Source organism: Rhamphochromis longiceps, linkage group LG3, assembly GCF_057381845.1.
Source record: "Rhamphochromis longiceps isolate RC_006_pf linkage group LG3, R_longiceps_female_GT1.1, whole genome shotgun sequence".
Taxonomy (NCBI): domain Eukaryota; kingdom Metazoa; phylum Chordata; class Actinopteri; order Cichliformes; family Cichlidae; genus Rhamphochromis; species Rhamphochromis longiceps.
Genome location: NC_140559.1, coordinates 31,745,394 through 31,762,264, shown reverse-complemented (window position 1 = coordinate 31,762,264; position 16,871 = coordinate 31,745,394). Strand labels below are relative to the sequence as shown.

General features: G+C 38.4%; 2 protein-coding genes and 1 long non-coding RNA gene across 3 annotated transcripts in view; all 3 read left to right on the top strand.

Moving 5' to 3' along the window:
* Positions 1 to 3,586: 3,586 nt before the first annotated feature.
* Positions 3,587 to 16,871, top strand: part of LOC146674142 (uncharacterized) — a 213,222-nt gene continuing 199,937 nt past the window's right edge. The window contains exon 1 of the long non-coding RNA XR_014909126.1: positions 3,587 to 3,643. This is a non-coding gene — a long non-coding RNA (uncharacterized LOC146674142). The remainder of the gene's footprint in view (positions 3,644 to 16,871) is intronic.
* LOC146674156 (uncharacterized) lies at positions 10,391 to 11,281 on the top strand. The gene has a single exon (XM_085384967.1). The coding sequence runs from the start codon at positions 10,391 to 10,393 to the stop codon at positions 11,279 to 11,281; it is 891 nt and encodes a 296-aa protein (XP_085241093.1).
* LOC146674155 (uncharacterized) lies at positions 12,465 to 13,896 on the top strand. Its single transcript, XM_085384955.1, has 2 exons — positions 12,465 to 12,474; positions 12,983 to 13,896. Exons 1-2 carry the CDS (start codon positions 12,465 to 12,467, stop codon positions 13,894 to 13,896), a joined length of 924 nt encoding a protein of 307 aa, XP_085241081.1.

Here is a 16,871-nt window from a genome sequence, read left to right as displayed (position 1 = left end):
CTTTCGCATTCATTACCTTTTCATTGCCAGCAGCAATTATCTGGTCGTCCACCCAGATGATCATAATCACCTTACCATCTTTTGTCTCTTTGGTATAAACACAGTGGTCTGCTGGGTTTTGCCTGAAACTGTTCGCTGTTAGGTATTCATGCAAGATCCTATTCCAGTTACGACCAGATTGTTTTAACCCATACAAGGATTTTTGTAATCTACAGACTAGCCCTTCTCCCTCTTCATAACCTTCTGGCTGATCAATGTAGATTTCATAATCAATGGGAGCGTGTAAATATGCTGTCTTCACATCCATTTGATGGAGTAACAGGTTCTCCTGCGCTGCTTTCTGTAACAAAACTCTTATGCTGGTTAAGTTGGCTGTTGGTGAGAATGTCTCTCCATAATCTATCCCCAACTGTTGGCTGTAACCTTTGGCTACGAACCTTGCCTTGTATCTGTCGTTTCCCTCAATGTCACTCTTAACGGAATAAACCCACTTCCCCCCCACTGTTTTCTTTCCCTTTGGCAAAGTGGTTAGGGTGAAAGTGTCATTTTCCCGTAACGAGTGAATTTCTTCATCCATGGCTTTGATCCAGTTCTTTGAGTTAGCTGATTCTATGGCTTCCTTAAATGTGTTTGGGACACCACACACTGCCCTGTAGCAGTAGTCTATGGTAGTGTGGATCTCATCGCTGCCACTGTTGGCAGCTACAAAGTCATTTAAATGTCCCGGTTTTCTTCTCTCCCTAAGAGGATACCTTTTGTTGACAAATCCATCACTTGTCACACTTGTCTCTTTTCGTTCACGCTCATCAGGTATACCACTTTGTGGACTTGTGTCTGTCACCTCATTGTCCTTGTCACCTTTCTCTGAAGGTCTGTTAGCCATAGGCTGTCTTACTCTGCTACAGTCATCATTTAGTTCTCCCTCATCTGTCTGTGTTTGTCTTTCTACATTTACTTTGCTCACAAACTTAACAAGTCTATGTTTCTGAACTTTCTCAGTTTCAGGGTGGTAAACTAAGTAGGCGGGACTGTTCTTATCATAACCTACAAAGAAACCTTGGTCACATTTTGAATCAAGTTTCCCCTTGTCCTGTTTGTATGCATAGCACACAGACCCAAATTTCTGCATTTTTGACAAGTCTGGCTTTTTACCTGTCAGCATTTGGTAGGGTGTTTTCCCTGTTCGCTTATTAAAGCATCTGTTCCGTGTTACAGCAGCAGTTTGAATGGCATAGTTCCATAGGCATTTCGGTAGCTGACTTTCAATTAGCATGCACTTGCCCATCTCGAAAAGAGTACGCCACCCCCTCTCGGCTGTACCGTTCTGATGGGGTGAGTACGGGGCTGATGTCTCATGCTTAATGCCATTTTTCCTTAACAGGGTTTGCAAATCTCTGCATGTGAACTCTGCCCCATTGTCTGATCTAATGCATTTTACGTTGCCATATGGTGCAACATCCGCTAGAAATTTCTCTGTTGCCTGCACTGTATCAGTTTTCGTCTTCAGGAAATATACAAACACTGAGTTTGAATAATCATCAGTGAATGACTGCACATATTTGTACCCATCAATAGATTCAGTGGCTATCGGACCTGCTAAATCTGTGTGTACCATTTGTAAAGGAGCCTTTGCTCTTGTATCAGGATCTCTGTTTCGGGTTTGTGCAAACTTTCCCTGGATATACACTTCACATTCCTTTTCAGGTCTATCGGTTCTCCCCTTAATCTGCATACCGTTAACCACATCTTGCAATCTTACTACATCTTCATAGTTGCAATGACCTAATATCTCATGCCATGCCTGTATGTCATGACAGGTGTTACACTTATCATTACCCTCAACTTCAGTCTGCAAATAGTACAACTTGCCATACACATGAATGTTAAAGTTAGTACCGTCTTTGTGGGTCAGCGTGTCCTGCCCTTGTTTAAAGGTGACTGTTGCTCCTAATGCAGTGGCTGACTTTACAGAGAATATGTTCTGGGGGTATGATGGAATAAACAGCGCATCTTTCAGCGTTGCTTTGCGTCGCTGGCCTGTATTGTCAATCAGGAACACCTCTGCGTCCCCCCTCTGTTGGGCGACGCCTCTGCACTGGGTACCGTCTGCCAGTTCTACGCTGTGTGACTCCGGTCTGAACGCGTCGTCGAAGCTCTTGAACTTGGTGATGCTGTTAATGATGTGTGAGGTAGCCCCAGTGTCCACCAACAGGCCTTTCTCCTCAATGCTGTACGCTGACTGCTGGACTTTGATGTCTACGCCCTTAATCCTGAAGGCATAATCTGGCGTTTCTGCTTTGGATCCGTTGCCGCTCTCATCTGCGACCTTCCGCGCGCCATCTTGTTTGTCTTTATGTCTACATGTGGTATCACTGTGTGTGCTGCTTTTGCAATGACTGCACCACGTCCTCCGTCTGCACACTTTTGCTCGGTGGCCTTTTAGTCCACACTTGAAACACACAATGTCCACATCGCTCTTGTATCTGCATTGTGCACTGGATCTCGTGTGCTCACGCCCGGTTCTTCCTCCTGTTTTCATTACGTTGTCGATACACTCGGATGCGCTTGACTTTTCAGTATCTTCGAAACTCCGTAGCTTTGTTTTGAACTCAGCAAATGTCATATCGTCTTTATCGTGAGTAACGTGTATTGCAAATGGCTTAAAACTTTCAGGTAGACCTTTTAAAACCATAGCAATCAATAATCCATCACCTAAAGTCTCACCCGCATTGCGCAGTGCTGTAATGGCGGCCTCTGCTCTGATGACATAGTCTGTGACAGTCTCTTCCCTCGTTTTCTGAAGCGATGATAGCGTGGTGTACAGGTTGATGATTCGGGGCTTCCCCTTTCCAGCGTAGTAGTCCCTCAATATTTCTAATGCTCTTCTCCCATTATCAGGGGCATCTCTCATAATCAGTGAGAGGCTTTTATCGTCCAAAAATTGGATTAACTCGGCGTAAGCGTCAGCGTTCTTCTTACCGTCTGCCAGAACAGTGGCTTTTAATCCCAACAAGTGCAAATATCCTAGCACCTTAGTTTCCCAAAGTTCATATCTGGTCTCATCTCCGTCAAACATGAGTCGAGGCAGCCTGCTTGCTCCTCGTTGATCCATGTTGCTATTTAGCCATTAGCCCGCTATCCGTTGTGGCTCCGGATCTTCATGAGAAAAAAAACTCTTCTTCGAGTCGGCCCTGGGCCCATAACCTGTTGAGTATTGCAGCATCGACAGCGATCAACTCGAAGGAAAATGACGACGGAGGCAAAAATGTCCTTAATATTTTGGGAACTTTATTCCTCATCAACATGCGGCAAAACTTTTCTCATGGGTGCCATTTTCGTTGTGGTATACTTTTTTTTTTCTTAGGGGCGTGATGACGCAGCATCCGTGCTCTTACAATGAAACAGTGCCTCCTTGTGGTGGCAACTAAAATACTGTCTCTGTTAAACCACAGTAACCATAATGCAGTTAAACACTGTACAACATGAGTACACACAATGAATATCTTAACAAAGTCAAATGGTTAAAAAAATTATTTCACACACAAAAAAAAGAGCTAAAAAATTCACCACACTGGGTGAAGGGTGAAGACAATCGGGTCGCCCGGCCCTGGCCACGAGGTGTCCCTTATTTATTTTTCAGGGAGTTGGCAACCCTATATCTTACAATGTGAGATGTAGCAGAAGGTTAAAAAAAAATATTTATTTACACATCTTTTAGGTCTTAAAAATAGCTCTTTAACAGATGCATATGTATATGTTCATTAAGCAGGATATACATTGCAAAAAATAGGATGAGCTGCAGAGCTCATTATCAATCCCTGCAAGATACGCATTAGTCATTGTGAATGCAATTTGCCAGATTCACACAATAAGACTTGAGAGCCACCAGCTCTATGGGTCCACTTCAGTATTTTGAACTGTACTTCTGTGAAGCTAATCTGTAATATTTATCGGGCCTGAAAAACATGACAGTCATGATAAAACCTTAGATCGTAGACCTTATGCAGCAATTCTCTGAACTATGGTTATATTCATGTAACATTCACATTTGTTTGATTTGAATGCACACAAAACTTTTCTACTCAAATCATTTCTTTCACCTGCTCACCCCAAATAAGACTGCTGAATTGATATATTGTTGAAAAAACTACAATAAGATAAAATAAGATAAGATAAGTCTTTATTGTCATTGCACAGTCATACATAGTACAATGAAATTGGAAAATTGTCCTACGTCGGCACTACATGTAACTAGAGATGGACCGATCCGATATTACGTATCGGTATCGGTCCGATACTGACCTAAATTACTGGATCGGATATCGGAGAAAAATAAAAAATGTAATCCGATCCATTAAATATCACGAAAGCACCTCACAAAACTTGCAACATGCCGTAACTCACCTCAGAACGTTAGCACGTCGGAGCAGTATGCATCACGTGATAGAGCGGCTGTGGCATGCGGGACCTGTCGGTGGTCTGGATAGCATGTGGAGCTTCACTAGCAACTCGGCATTTCATCTCCGACAAAGTTATCCCCGAGAGAAGTAAAGCAAGTGTGTAAGTCCATCTCTGAATGTTTGTAAAGCATTCCTGCGTTAAGCTTAATAAGCGATATATGGAGCGACTGCCTCTTCTTGCTGCTACTTCAATCATGAAACTGCTTAATGATCAGCTGATCGGCTTTTCTGTCGCGAGTCCGTCTCTCTAGTTTGCTTTTGGCCCACTTTGCACCAGAAAGAGGAAACCAGCGGCTGAACAACAGCAGCACGTTTAAGCTTGATAAGCTGTTGTTAGAATGTATTTAATATTACTTTCTACACCAGGATCTTTTTCTACAGCTGACGGCTGGTAACTGTGCAGGGGCGGATCTAGCAAAGTTTAGCCAGGGGGGCCGATAGGGCATTAACAGGGAAAAGGGGCACAAAGACATACTTTTCTTTATTCTCATTTAAAATGTCAAGCTTTTAATAAATAATTATCCGAATCTTACACCCAAAGTTTTAATTTGATGTAAAAGGAATAGAAGTCCATTACTGTATATAGTAACTATTAAGTATAATATATATACCCTAGTAAGCTATAGTACTTTTTCCTTTGGGAAGGTACCATCTGTGCAGTCTGCAATTTTGTTGAAGAAAGATGTTGAATCTATTTAATATTTCTTGAAAAATAATTGATTTCTGTGCATTTTTTTTCACACTGCATCAAATTAAGGTTGATTACGTCGATTAAGCATCATGAGGTGGAGCGTGAGGGGTGGTTCCCTATTTTTTATTTATTTATTTTTGTTGCTAGGAGTTGGAACCCTATTAGTTAGGTTGCTTAATATTTATGCTAAGTACTCTTTAAAATACCAGAATAGGGAGGATGGTGTAGGTTTAAGTTTATTAGATTGATCAGTATTGCTGAACTATGAAATTTTTTTTTTTGCATACAGGTATAACAGAATAGCTTTAGTGTAGTTGTTGTTTTAAACTTGAGTATGAACTTATACAAAATTCAGCAAGATATTTAAAAAAAAACAGTTTTGTTGATTAAAAAACACTATATCGGATTCATATCGGTATCGGCAGATATCCAAATTTATGATATCGGTATCAGTATCGGACATAAAAAAGTGGTATCGTGCCATCTCTACATGTAACACAACACAACACGATACGACACATCACAACGCAACACAAACAACACAACACAGTATAATAACTTAGTGATAAAAAAGAAGAATAAGTGTATTTGTATTGCACACTGTTATTATTGCACATTAATTATTATTGCACCTTGTTATAAATATAAATATTATTATTATTACTGTTTTTACCGTTGTTAACCCCCCAAAAAAGTCCAGGGAGGTAGCCAGTCAGGTCAGCTATTTGCATTGATCAGGGCTATTGCCCTGTTGTAAAAGCTGTCCTTGAGTCTGTTTGTTCGGGACCTCAGCAGCCTGAACCTCCTGCCAGATGGCAGCAGCTTAAACACCCGGTGTCCTGGGTGTGTACCGTTCTGTAGGATGCTGCGTGCCCTCTTGAGACAGCGAGTGCTGTACAGGTCCTTCAGGGAGGGAAGAGGATGTCCAATGATTTTTTGGGCCATATTGATGACCCTCTGGAGTGCCTTTTTCTGTGCTGTGGTGCAGCTGGAGAACCACACACCGATGCAATATGTCAGCACACTTTCAATGGAGCAGCGGTAGAAGACGGTCAGCAGCTCCTTCTTCAGGTCCATTTTTCTGAGGATTCTCAGAAAGTGGAGACGCTGCTGGGCCTTCTTTAAAACCACAGAGGTGTTAGAGCTCCATTGGAGGTCTGTGTCTATGTGCACACCCAGAAACTTGAAACTGGAGACCCTTTCCACGCACTCCCCGTTGATGCTGACAGGCTGCAGCTCAGACTTCCTCCTTCTGAAATCAACTACCAGTTCTTTTGTCTTGGTGGTATTGAGGTTGTTATCTACACAACAATCTGACAGCCTCTGAACTTCAGCTCTGTACACCGTCTCATCTCCCCCAGAGATGAGCCCTACCACGGTGGTATCATCTGCAAACTTGATGACTGTATGCTCGCTGTATGTTAAACTCAAAATCCTAGAGCGAAATGAAAGCAGCCTCCCACATGTTTCCATACAAATCCTTGCCTTCATATGTCTATGTAAATGTTTCTGTATGCAGTACACGCACTTGCTTGTCTGTGTCTGTCCATCTCTCTCTCTCTCTGATGCGTTCAGCAGACTTTAATGGAGAATAGCAGGTGGATTTGCGGCCCACGCTCCTCGCTCTATGTTTAACCTGCGAGATTCGACACCCCCTGAGGTGGTGTGACACGTCTCTCCCAATGGGTGCCTGCTTGAGTATAATTAAACTTTGGTGGGAAAAAAAAACAAACAAAAAAAAAACTAAAAAAAACTTGACTGCGTTATCTGGGTGGGAACTAACACAGTCATGTGTGTACAAAGTGTACAGTAGGGGACTCAGTACACAGCCTGAGAGACAGAGGTTAATAACAGATATGATTCAATGCAGAGAGGTCTATTAACACATAGTGAGTGAGAAAGGTGACTGGAAAGGAAAAACTCAATACATCATGGGAGTCATGGCAGCCTACGTCTATTGCAGCATAACTAAGGGAGGCTTCAGGGTCACCTGGTCCAGTCCTAACTACGCTTTAGCAAAAAGGAAAGTTTTAAGCCTAATCTTAAAAGTAGAGATAGTGTCTGTCTCCCGAATCCAAACTGGAAGCTGGTTCCACAGAAGAGGGGCCTGAAAACTGAAGGCTCTCCCTCCCATTCTACTTTTAAATACTCTAGGAACAACAAGTAGGCCTGTAGAGCGAGAGCGAAGTGCTCTAATAGGGTGATATGGTACTACAAGGTCATTAAGATAAGATGGGGCCTGATTATTTAAGACCTTGTATGTGAGGAGCAGGATTTTGAATTCAATTCTGGATTTAACAGGAAGCCAATGAAGGGAAGCCAAAACAGGAGAAATATGCTCTCTCTTTCTAGTCCCAGTCAGTACTCTTGCTGCAGCATTTTGGATTAGCTGAAGGCTTTTCAGTGAGCTTTTTGGACATCCTGATAATAATGAATTACAGTAGTCCAGCCTGGAAGTAATAAATGCATGAACTAGTTTTTCAGCGTCACTCTGAGACAGGATATTTCTAATTTTAGAGATGTTGCGCAAATGGAAGAACGCAGTCTTACATATTTGTTCAATATGTGCGTTGAAGGATATATCCTGGTCAAAAATGACTCCAAGGTTCCTCACATATCCAGAGTAAGAATCTGGTTAGATATCATATTTCTAAGCTTTTCAGGGCCGAGTACAATAATCTCAGTTTCATCTGAATTAAGAAGCAGAAAGTTAGCGGCCATCCAGGTCTTTATGTCTTTGAGACATTCCTGCAGTTTAACAAATTGGCCTGTGTTATCTGGCTTCATGGACAGATAGAGCTGGGTGTCATCTGCATGGCAGTGAAAATGTATGCTATGTCTTCTAATGATGCTGCCTAAGGGAAGCATGTATAATGTAATCAGAATTGGTCCTAGCACTGAACCCTGTGGAACTCCATAATTAACCTCAGTGTGTGAAGAGGACTCTCCATTTACATGCACAAATTGGAGTCTATTAGATAGATATGATACAAACCACTGCAGTGCAGTACCTGTAATACCTACAGCATGTGTGATTAAAGTGGTGGGTGGGTTCCTTTACATTTTGAGAGAAACCAATTGAGTCTAATAACAGATTAAATGCCATGTTGAGGCTGTCATTTTTAGCATCTACATGGATGTTAAAATCACCCACAATAATTATTTTATCTGAGCTCAGAACTAATTTAGATATAAAGTCTGAGAAATCAGACAGAAACTCTGTGTAAGGCCCAGGTGGACGATAGATGATAACAAGTAAGACTGGTTTCTGAGTTTTACAGCTGGGGTGGACAATGTTAAGCATCAGGCTTTCAAATGAATTAAAAGTCTGTCTTGGTCTTTCATTCATTAATAGGCTGGTGTGAAAAATTGCTGCCACACCGCCCCCTCGGCCTGTGCTTCGAGATTTCCGGTAGTTAGAATGACTCGGGGGTGTTGATTCATTTAAACAAATGCTGCACTGTCCAACCCGAGAAGAAACAATAGACGTTCGTCTTTTTTTTCCTTGGTTTTTTTTTGGTTTTCTGTAGAGGCCTGGTCCCCGAGCTTGAGGATCCTCTCTTGCCCACGGGAATTAAAAAAAATATATATATATTTAACCTCCTAGGATCTGGCGTCCACATGTGTGGACATCACATTTTGGGTTATTTAGACCAAAATACTCAATTTTGCTCTACAAGGGCCTGATATCCACTTACGAGGACATTATACTGCTACTGTTCTATCAAAATTTAAACGAATATCCTCATATGTGGCTCTCATTTTTCTTAAAAACAAATGTAATGTAAAAAAAAAAATCTGGTAATTCTTTGTTTTTCCTTTTTATCGGGCCCCAATGTGCCCAAATATCAAAGTGAAATTAAAAATGTATGTCGTGGAAGAGTTTGGGTCTTAGGAGGATATATATATATATATATATTCACAGGGTATGTATCTGTAATGTGTAATGTGTACTGTAGTAGCTCCTTTGTTAAGTGTTTATTCATTTGTTATTCATTTGTCTTTGTCATTTTCAAATATTTTTCTAATGCAAATAAGAAATATATTTGAATTGAACTTTGATTTAAGGGAGAAGAGAGGTGGGGTGCTTATACACAGCAGGTAATACTTATTTGGCACAAATATTCTACAGGGAATCTGCACAGGGAGAACTATTATAAAAACTCACTGATTAGGTTGGTATTTGTTTGTTTCCAATAACTATATATATGTTTTATCTGACTAATATTCAATAATTTTGGAAAACCAATACTAACTAATTCTACTACTTGTTTCATTTAGTTACAAAGATATATTTATCTAACTGTAACCACTTTGGAGGCAAAACAACAACATTAATGATAATGATGATACATTAAGTTGTTTTTGCAAATATATATAATGAACAATTTATCTACACACATATTCAAATAATAGAATTCATTGTTATTCTACCAAGTTTTTGAATGAGAGTGCTGTTTTCACTGTTTTTGTGTAAAACTTTAAATTAACTGGCTTGACATGATAATTTGTACAATCTAAGTCAGATGCATTGTTTCTGCATATGTGCTGATTACAGTCAATGAAGACGTACAGTGATAGGGGTAGTGATGGGGAAAAATCAGGCTCAATATTATGGTATACAAAATCAAATAATTTGTAAATGATTAGGTTAATATGTTTTGAGTTATAAGTCAAAACATATTTTTCTACCAGTAGAAAAATTATGTTGTCACCCCTGAAAAACACAGTTGAAATAAACATCTTTCCTAAAAATTAACCCATGTGACATGTTGGGAATGCTGACAACATAAACAGAATTTTTTTTGAACATATTACATTTGATTAAGTTTTGGGGTTGATGAATTTCTATCAATGAATTAACTCCTCATGACATGGACAATCAAGACAAACACATTTAAATGTGAAAACTGTGAATGACACAAAATATCTCCAAATGATATCTCAATTTGACAAAATTTTATATAATTTCTTTACTAAAAATTAAAGCAGGAATGTTTTCCCAGGTGGAAGGATCTCCAGACTTACACACACACACAATAAATACATTTTACAATAATGTGTATTATTGTATTTTATATTACATTAATGTGGTGCGAGATCTGCCCATGTTACTGCCTAACATATTTAAAGAGGAGAGGTTTCACATTTTTTAGATCAACACAAATGGATCCATCAGTGATAGATTTACTGAGTTTGATCAAATTTGATTGTCATATCTTTTTATTCTCTTACAGATATGTCACCAGACTCATTGAATGACTACTTTCTTCATCCAAACCTTTCCTCCATCAATTCCAACTTACCTTTGACCTTGAAGTGCTTTGTCTCCAGTCCAAGCTCCATCATCTTTACTGCATTCAGCATTACCAACATCTTCCTCATCGTCCCTCTCTCTATCCCTATTATCTATCATGGGATCCAACAAAAGCGTACCAATTCCCCCTCAGCAACGTGTCACTCTGACATCTTTACCTACCACATGACCATCCTGACACTTATTGGTGTTTTAGGGTGTATCCTCTGCTGTTTCGGTATCAACAGTGTTCATTTCAACACAGTGGAGGCAGGATTTTATCTTTATACTTTCACAGTCTATGGTGAAGTTTTCTTTCAATACCTTACCTGTGCGGAACGCTACTTGGCTGTTGTTCATCCCATCACCTACCTCAGCCTGAGAAATGAAAGAGGGATCATGATCAGAAATATCAGCATTGGCTGCGTCTGGATGCTGTCTCTTGTATTCACTGTTTTAATGATGGTTCAAGAAATGGTCATTATTTTGAATTTTTTTATTGGGTTTTTATCTGTAACCATCATCAGCTACTTCAGCTTTTCTGTTCTGTGTATTTTGATCCGTCCCGGCCCAGGGGAACAGGGTGTACATAGAGAGAGGGTTGACCAATCAAAGCTGAGGGCATTCTACACCATGGTGTCCATACTTGGAATTCTACTGTTGAGGTTTTCTTGGGGTATTTACTCGGTTTCACTCTTTTTGTCAAATGATGGTGCTCATTGTACAGCAACAATAAGTGGTGTCTGGTTTAATCTGCCCTGCACTCTGGTGTTACCTGTGTTGTTTCTATACAAATCGGGCAAATTTGTGTGTTTCAAGAATGATATCCAATAATAAGAGCTCTTTCAGTCTAATAACAAAATTGTAACATATTAAAGTTTATAAAAAATAGTTCATTTATGAGTCCTGTAGTTAAAGAAACAAGAGCAATGTTAATGTGAAGGATTTTATTCCCCCTCTTCGTGCTAACTTTAATCAACCTGTACACATCATGAAGACAAAAAAGTTTGGTTTTAGTTTTTCACTCTGATAGTAGTTGTTTCATACAAATAACACTCTTGATTCTTGAGCAGCTTTGTAGGGAGGTATTTTAACACATTATGTTAAGCAGTTTCCTAATAATAACATGTGCACTGAGGTCATTAAGGCTATTTCACATTTACGAGACCGTCCTCATAACCTTTAAAAATCAAGTGTAGTCCAAAGATTGTCCTAAACCTGCATGCACTTACACATTTTTAATTCCATTAATTACATATTCTTTTAATTCCAAGGACTTCATTTATGGATGAAATGGAGTGAATTTTTAGCTTTGGTGGTGTTAAGCAGTCTGACTTTATTTCAACAGGTTTTCAAAATTCTAAAATAACTATTGTGCAATTTGTTTGTTTAACATTTTGACAGACATTAATTTGACATGATGGGTAAATGTGTACATGAATGATAAATTTAAGAAGCATTTGAAATAAAGTAATACATGCAGGGATTTTCTGACCGTAATAAACTGATACATAAAACGTTCTGTATCACTTGTATACACACCATTATTACTAATAGTGTGTATTCTTGAAGTGTTTCTATTTTGGTCTGCAAATAAACCTTTTTACACTTTATTGCACAGCTGAGTTGGTTTGCTCTTTTGGGTCAGTTAACTGTAAAACATGACAGACATTACTTTACAGAAGAGATCTGTACTTATATAAAAGACAGTTTATATAAATCCTCACTTATCTATTGATCTGTTTTTAAGAGGCCACTCATTTTACATTACGTTATTGCTTTTATGCAAATAAATCTCATTTGAATTGAACGTACATACATAAAAAGACATGGAGTGGTGCTGCAATATACAGCCAGTACATCCTATCTGAGGCAAGTACACACAGATACAGATGAAGAAGGCCTGGAGACTGATTAGGTTGGTGTTTTTTTTTAATAGTCAGGCATGTGTAATTAACTGCATTGTGAAACACTAAAATGGACACATAATGATGGTTGGACACTTACAGAAACTGCCATGGAAACAGGTAAGGGAAACTCCACAGAATTTACATCTGAATCAGTTTACTTATAATTACTATGCAATCCAGTTCCAACATGCTTTCTATGATTTTGTGGAGGATCTTTAAAGGGGTGAACACAAAGGAATGCAGTAACTACTGATCATGGCATGTCAGTAAAATCCAGTGATTTGTAATAACAACAGGTGAAATCATTAGCCATTAGCAATGCACAGTGTGTTCCAAGTTAAAATTTCTTGTTATTTCCTCCCTCAACACCTTTATTTCATCTACATAAAGTTGCTGCTTGCTTATGAGTTTCTCTGCAGTCAGAAACAGAAAAGCATGCTCCAGTTATATTATATAAATAGATATTATTTTTGAATGGGACTTAAAAATGGAGCTCCGATAGTCATCCGGACTTTAAATTTTGAGTTGCAATCTGTGAGTCTTTGGCCTCTCTTAAACAGTTAAAAAAAATGAAAATCAGAAGTAGTGATATTTGACAGAATCTGTTCTTTTTTTCCTCTTTTAGATATGTCAATAAACTCATCTTGCCCTTCCAATGAATCCCTTCTGGACTTGCAGACTACCTCAGTCAGCTCTTACATACCACCATTCGTGCATTGTCTTTTCTCCAGACAAGATTCCTTCATCTATACATCTGCAGCTATTAATAATGTCATTCTCCTCCTCCCACTCTCCATCTTCATCCTCTACCATGGTCTTCAAAAATGGCAACAAAAGCGCTCTACATGTTCTGCAGCAAGGATAAGTCACTCCGATAGCTTCACCTATCACATGGTCATGATTGAGCTGATTGGTGTCTCTGGCTGTATCCTCATCTGTTATGGTATCTACACAAAGGATTCACGCATGATAGTATTGGGGTATTTCTTAATTTATTTCAACTGGTTTGGACAGATTTTCTTTCATACCCTTACCTGTATGGAGCGTTATTTGGCTGTAGTTCATCCCATCATCTACCTCAGCTTGAAAAATGAAAGAGGGATCCAAATCAGAAATACCAGCATTGGATGTGCCTGGTTGTTTTGCTTTGTAGGGATCGGTTTAGTCATGATACAACATTTTCCCATCATATTGGATCTTGCCATTTCATTAATATCATTATGCATCGTCTCCTTCTGTAGCATTTCGGTTCTCTGTGTTTTGTTTCGTCCAGGCCCAGGAGCACAGGGCGGGAACAGAGAGAGGGTTGATCAGTCAAAGCAGAAAGCATTCTACACCATAGTAGCTATACTAGGAGTTCTGATGTTGAGATTTACTTTTAGTCTGACTTGGGCTTTACTGTATGTTGTAGAAGAAAATAATAATTGCATGATGTTGATGTTTGAAATCTGGATTAATTTACCTAGCAGTTTGGTGTTACCTCTGCTGTTTCTACACAGAGCAGGAAAATTACTGTGCTGTAAGAATAACGCACAGTGAGGGTAAGATGAAAAAAAAAAAATGGAACAGTCACACTTATCCTAGCATCAAATTCAACCTGATTTAAAAGAAATCCCACATATCCTTCCACTAGTGTTTTGTTAGGTAATACCATTTAGACTGCTTTAGCTGATGCATCAATCCAATGTCACCGCATAAGCATGTAATGGTCACGCCGGTCCACCATGTCCATTTCACGCTTTGGATAGGCAAATCAGAAGCTGCATTACCAGCGTTTATAGTTGCATTCCAGGTTATGAAAATATAATTAATAATTAAACATGTTTGTTGTTGTTACTGTAAAAATATAACTTTTTTCTACTCTGATTTTATGTTTTCGTCTAAATTCAAATCAATTGTGTTAATACGGTATATCAAAAGGAAAAAAGATAACAGCTAATTCAGACATAAAAGGAAATTATACTAAAGGGCTTTTAAAGGTGAGATGTAAATGTAAAAAAAAAAAGCGAAAAAAAAAAAGAAAGAAAAAAAATATATATTACAACATTCCCAAATTTCACAGTCATTTGGGGCAATTTAAGATGCCAAGTCCTATAAAGTGAACTGGTATAAAGGCACTCAGAAACTGGGGCAAACTCTGACAGGAAGAGGTCTGGCAGAATCAAAGCTACAACTGAAACAGAGGAGTTTCTGAGAGTTAACAGCTTATGTGATAGGTGAGTCACAGGACAACAGCTTTATGAACAGCTTTACAGTGGTCATAGTCTTAGTTACAATTATAAATAGAAGAATCTGAGCTGCAGCCTGGGCCATTGTAAAAATAAGACAAAGAGGCTTGCCTGGGCAATGAAAAACTGCCATTGGACTACTAAGAACTGGAAGAAAGTGTTATGGATTGATGAATCAAAATCGGAAAGATTCAGTTCATCATGAAGGATGTTTGTGCGGCATCAAGTAAGCGAAAGGATGTTTCCACAGTGTGTGGCATCAACTGTCAAACATAGAGGAGAGGAGGAAGTATGATGGTCTGGGGCTGTTTTGCTGGATCCAGGGTCAGCACAGTCTGCAGACTTAAACCCCATCGAGCTGGTTTGGGATGAACTGGACAGAAGAGTGAAAGCAAAGAAACTTACAAGTACCACACATTTATGGGAACTTTTTTTTTTTTTTTAACTACAATTGCCTATTTTTACTTTTGCTTTAATTTCAGACTGCAATCACACATTAAACTACATTTCTATCCATCCATCCATCTTTACTTTGGCACATAACCACCAATCACCAACAATAAAGCATACATATTGATGTTTAACATATATAACGTTGAAAACTTTCCTGACTTCTAAAAATCAAAAATGTTCCAGGTTATTTGTTTGTTTGCTCTTGCAAATAATAACTATATCTCTTTGTAGTGGCATAATTATGTATTGTGTGTGTTGAGATTTTATACCATTAAAATAAAATGTTGTAGCTATTTTTCTGTCATTTAGATGTAATTTGTATTTAGAGTGTTTTATGTTACCACTTTTGCACATCATTTTCTTTTACCTCACTGCAAAGCAGCTATGATAGCATGGTTGTCACATTTTCATTACACAATTCTCCTTTTAATTTTTTCCATTAATTTCAGTGATTACAAACAACAAAAACAACAAAAAAGAAAAAAAAATGCGCAACATGTTAAAGTTTTTTTAATGGTTAAACTTATATAAAACCTTATATAAACCTATTATTTGACCTTTGATTTAGTGAGCTGTCAAGATAAAACACTTATGAACCTGAACTGAATTAGTTGATGTAGAACTTTGCATAGTTTAAATAGCTTGTTGTCAAAGAACTTAATTAAAAATAAGCTATCAATAATAGTTTGACTGCAGCAACAGCTGTCACCAATCACATATACTGTGCACTCGGACACCAACACACCAACATGGCTAATGACCCTGATTTGGATACTAAAATTTGTTTGCACATAATTTGAATTCTCTCTTCGGTACATTGGAACGGTGTAATAAATCAAACTACAGGTAGCATGACAAGAGCACTTACAGTATATCATAATCAAAACTACACAGAAAAGATGCAGCAAAATTTTGATGTATGTCAATGTTGATAAGAAATTTAAATCTGTATGACTGTATGTGGATTTCTTATAGGTTCAATATCAATAAACTGTAAATTGTTGTCACTGTCATAAATTGCATGTAAACTGCATTTTAATTCGACTTAAAGAGAGGGGTGTAGTTGAAGTTGCAACATACAGTACATAAGGATATATTTGTAACATCAGAGGGGAAACTAAGGAAGGGATTCAGAACCACACTAATACAATTTGTGATCTTTTTTATTTTCAAATGTATTTATTTATTTTATTTAGAAAGAGGGGTGATACATATTAATGAACTTTTTTTTTTTTTTTTTTTGCCTGTCCCGTTTGGTTCTTTTGCCATCAGAATTGTTGTCTAAAGGCAAAGAAAGATGCCCAACGGATTTACTTTACCAAATTGACCATCCCAGCCTTGCCATAATGGTCCATTTGATTCACCTTTTATTGTTTATTTTATTTTCACTTACTGAATATGGGACAGACTTGACTGGGGGAAAGAAGGGGAGAAAGAAAGAGGGAAAGAGAAACAGCTGAGAAGAGGGACGGGGGAGAAGGGCAAAAAACAAAAACCAACAGAATGAGCAGAAAAAGAAAAAAAAGAAGAAAAAAATGCATATATCAATCACCTGGGTCACCTGCTGAGAAAGAAAAAAGAAAACAAGCAGAAGAGAACAAGAGTGATAGAATAAACAACATCACAATGATATATGGGAATATGACAGTAAATACTAAATATTAAACATTATTGTGCAGCACATAAGATCAACAGAACACAGTGTGCTTTGAGGTAGGAGCCAAAAAGGGTGTAGTTTGTGGGTGTGATCACCCGTGTGTACACCTGTGAGCATGGACGCATTTGTTTTTTGTTTTTTTAAAAGGTTCCTTCATGTAATGATCTGCTAGAGGG

Coding starts and splice junctions, on each gene's coding strand:
- LOC146674156 (XM_085384967.1), top strand. CDS start 10,391: ATGTCACCAGACTCATTGAATGACTACTTTCTTCATCCAAACCTTTCC.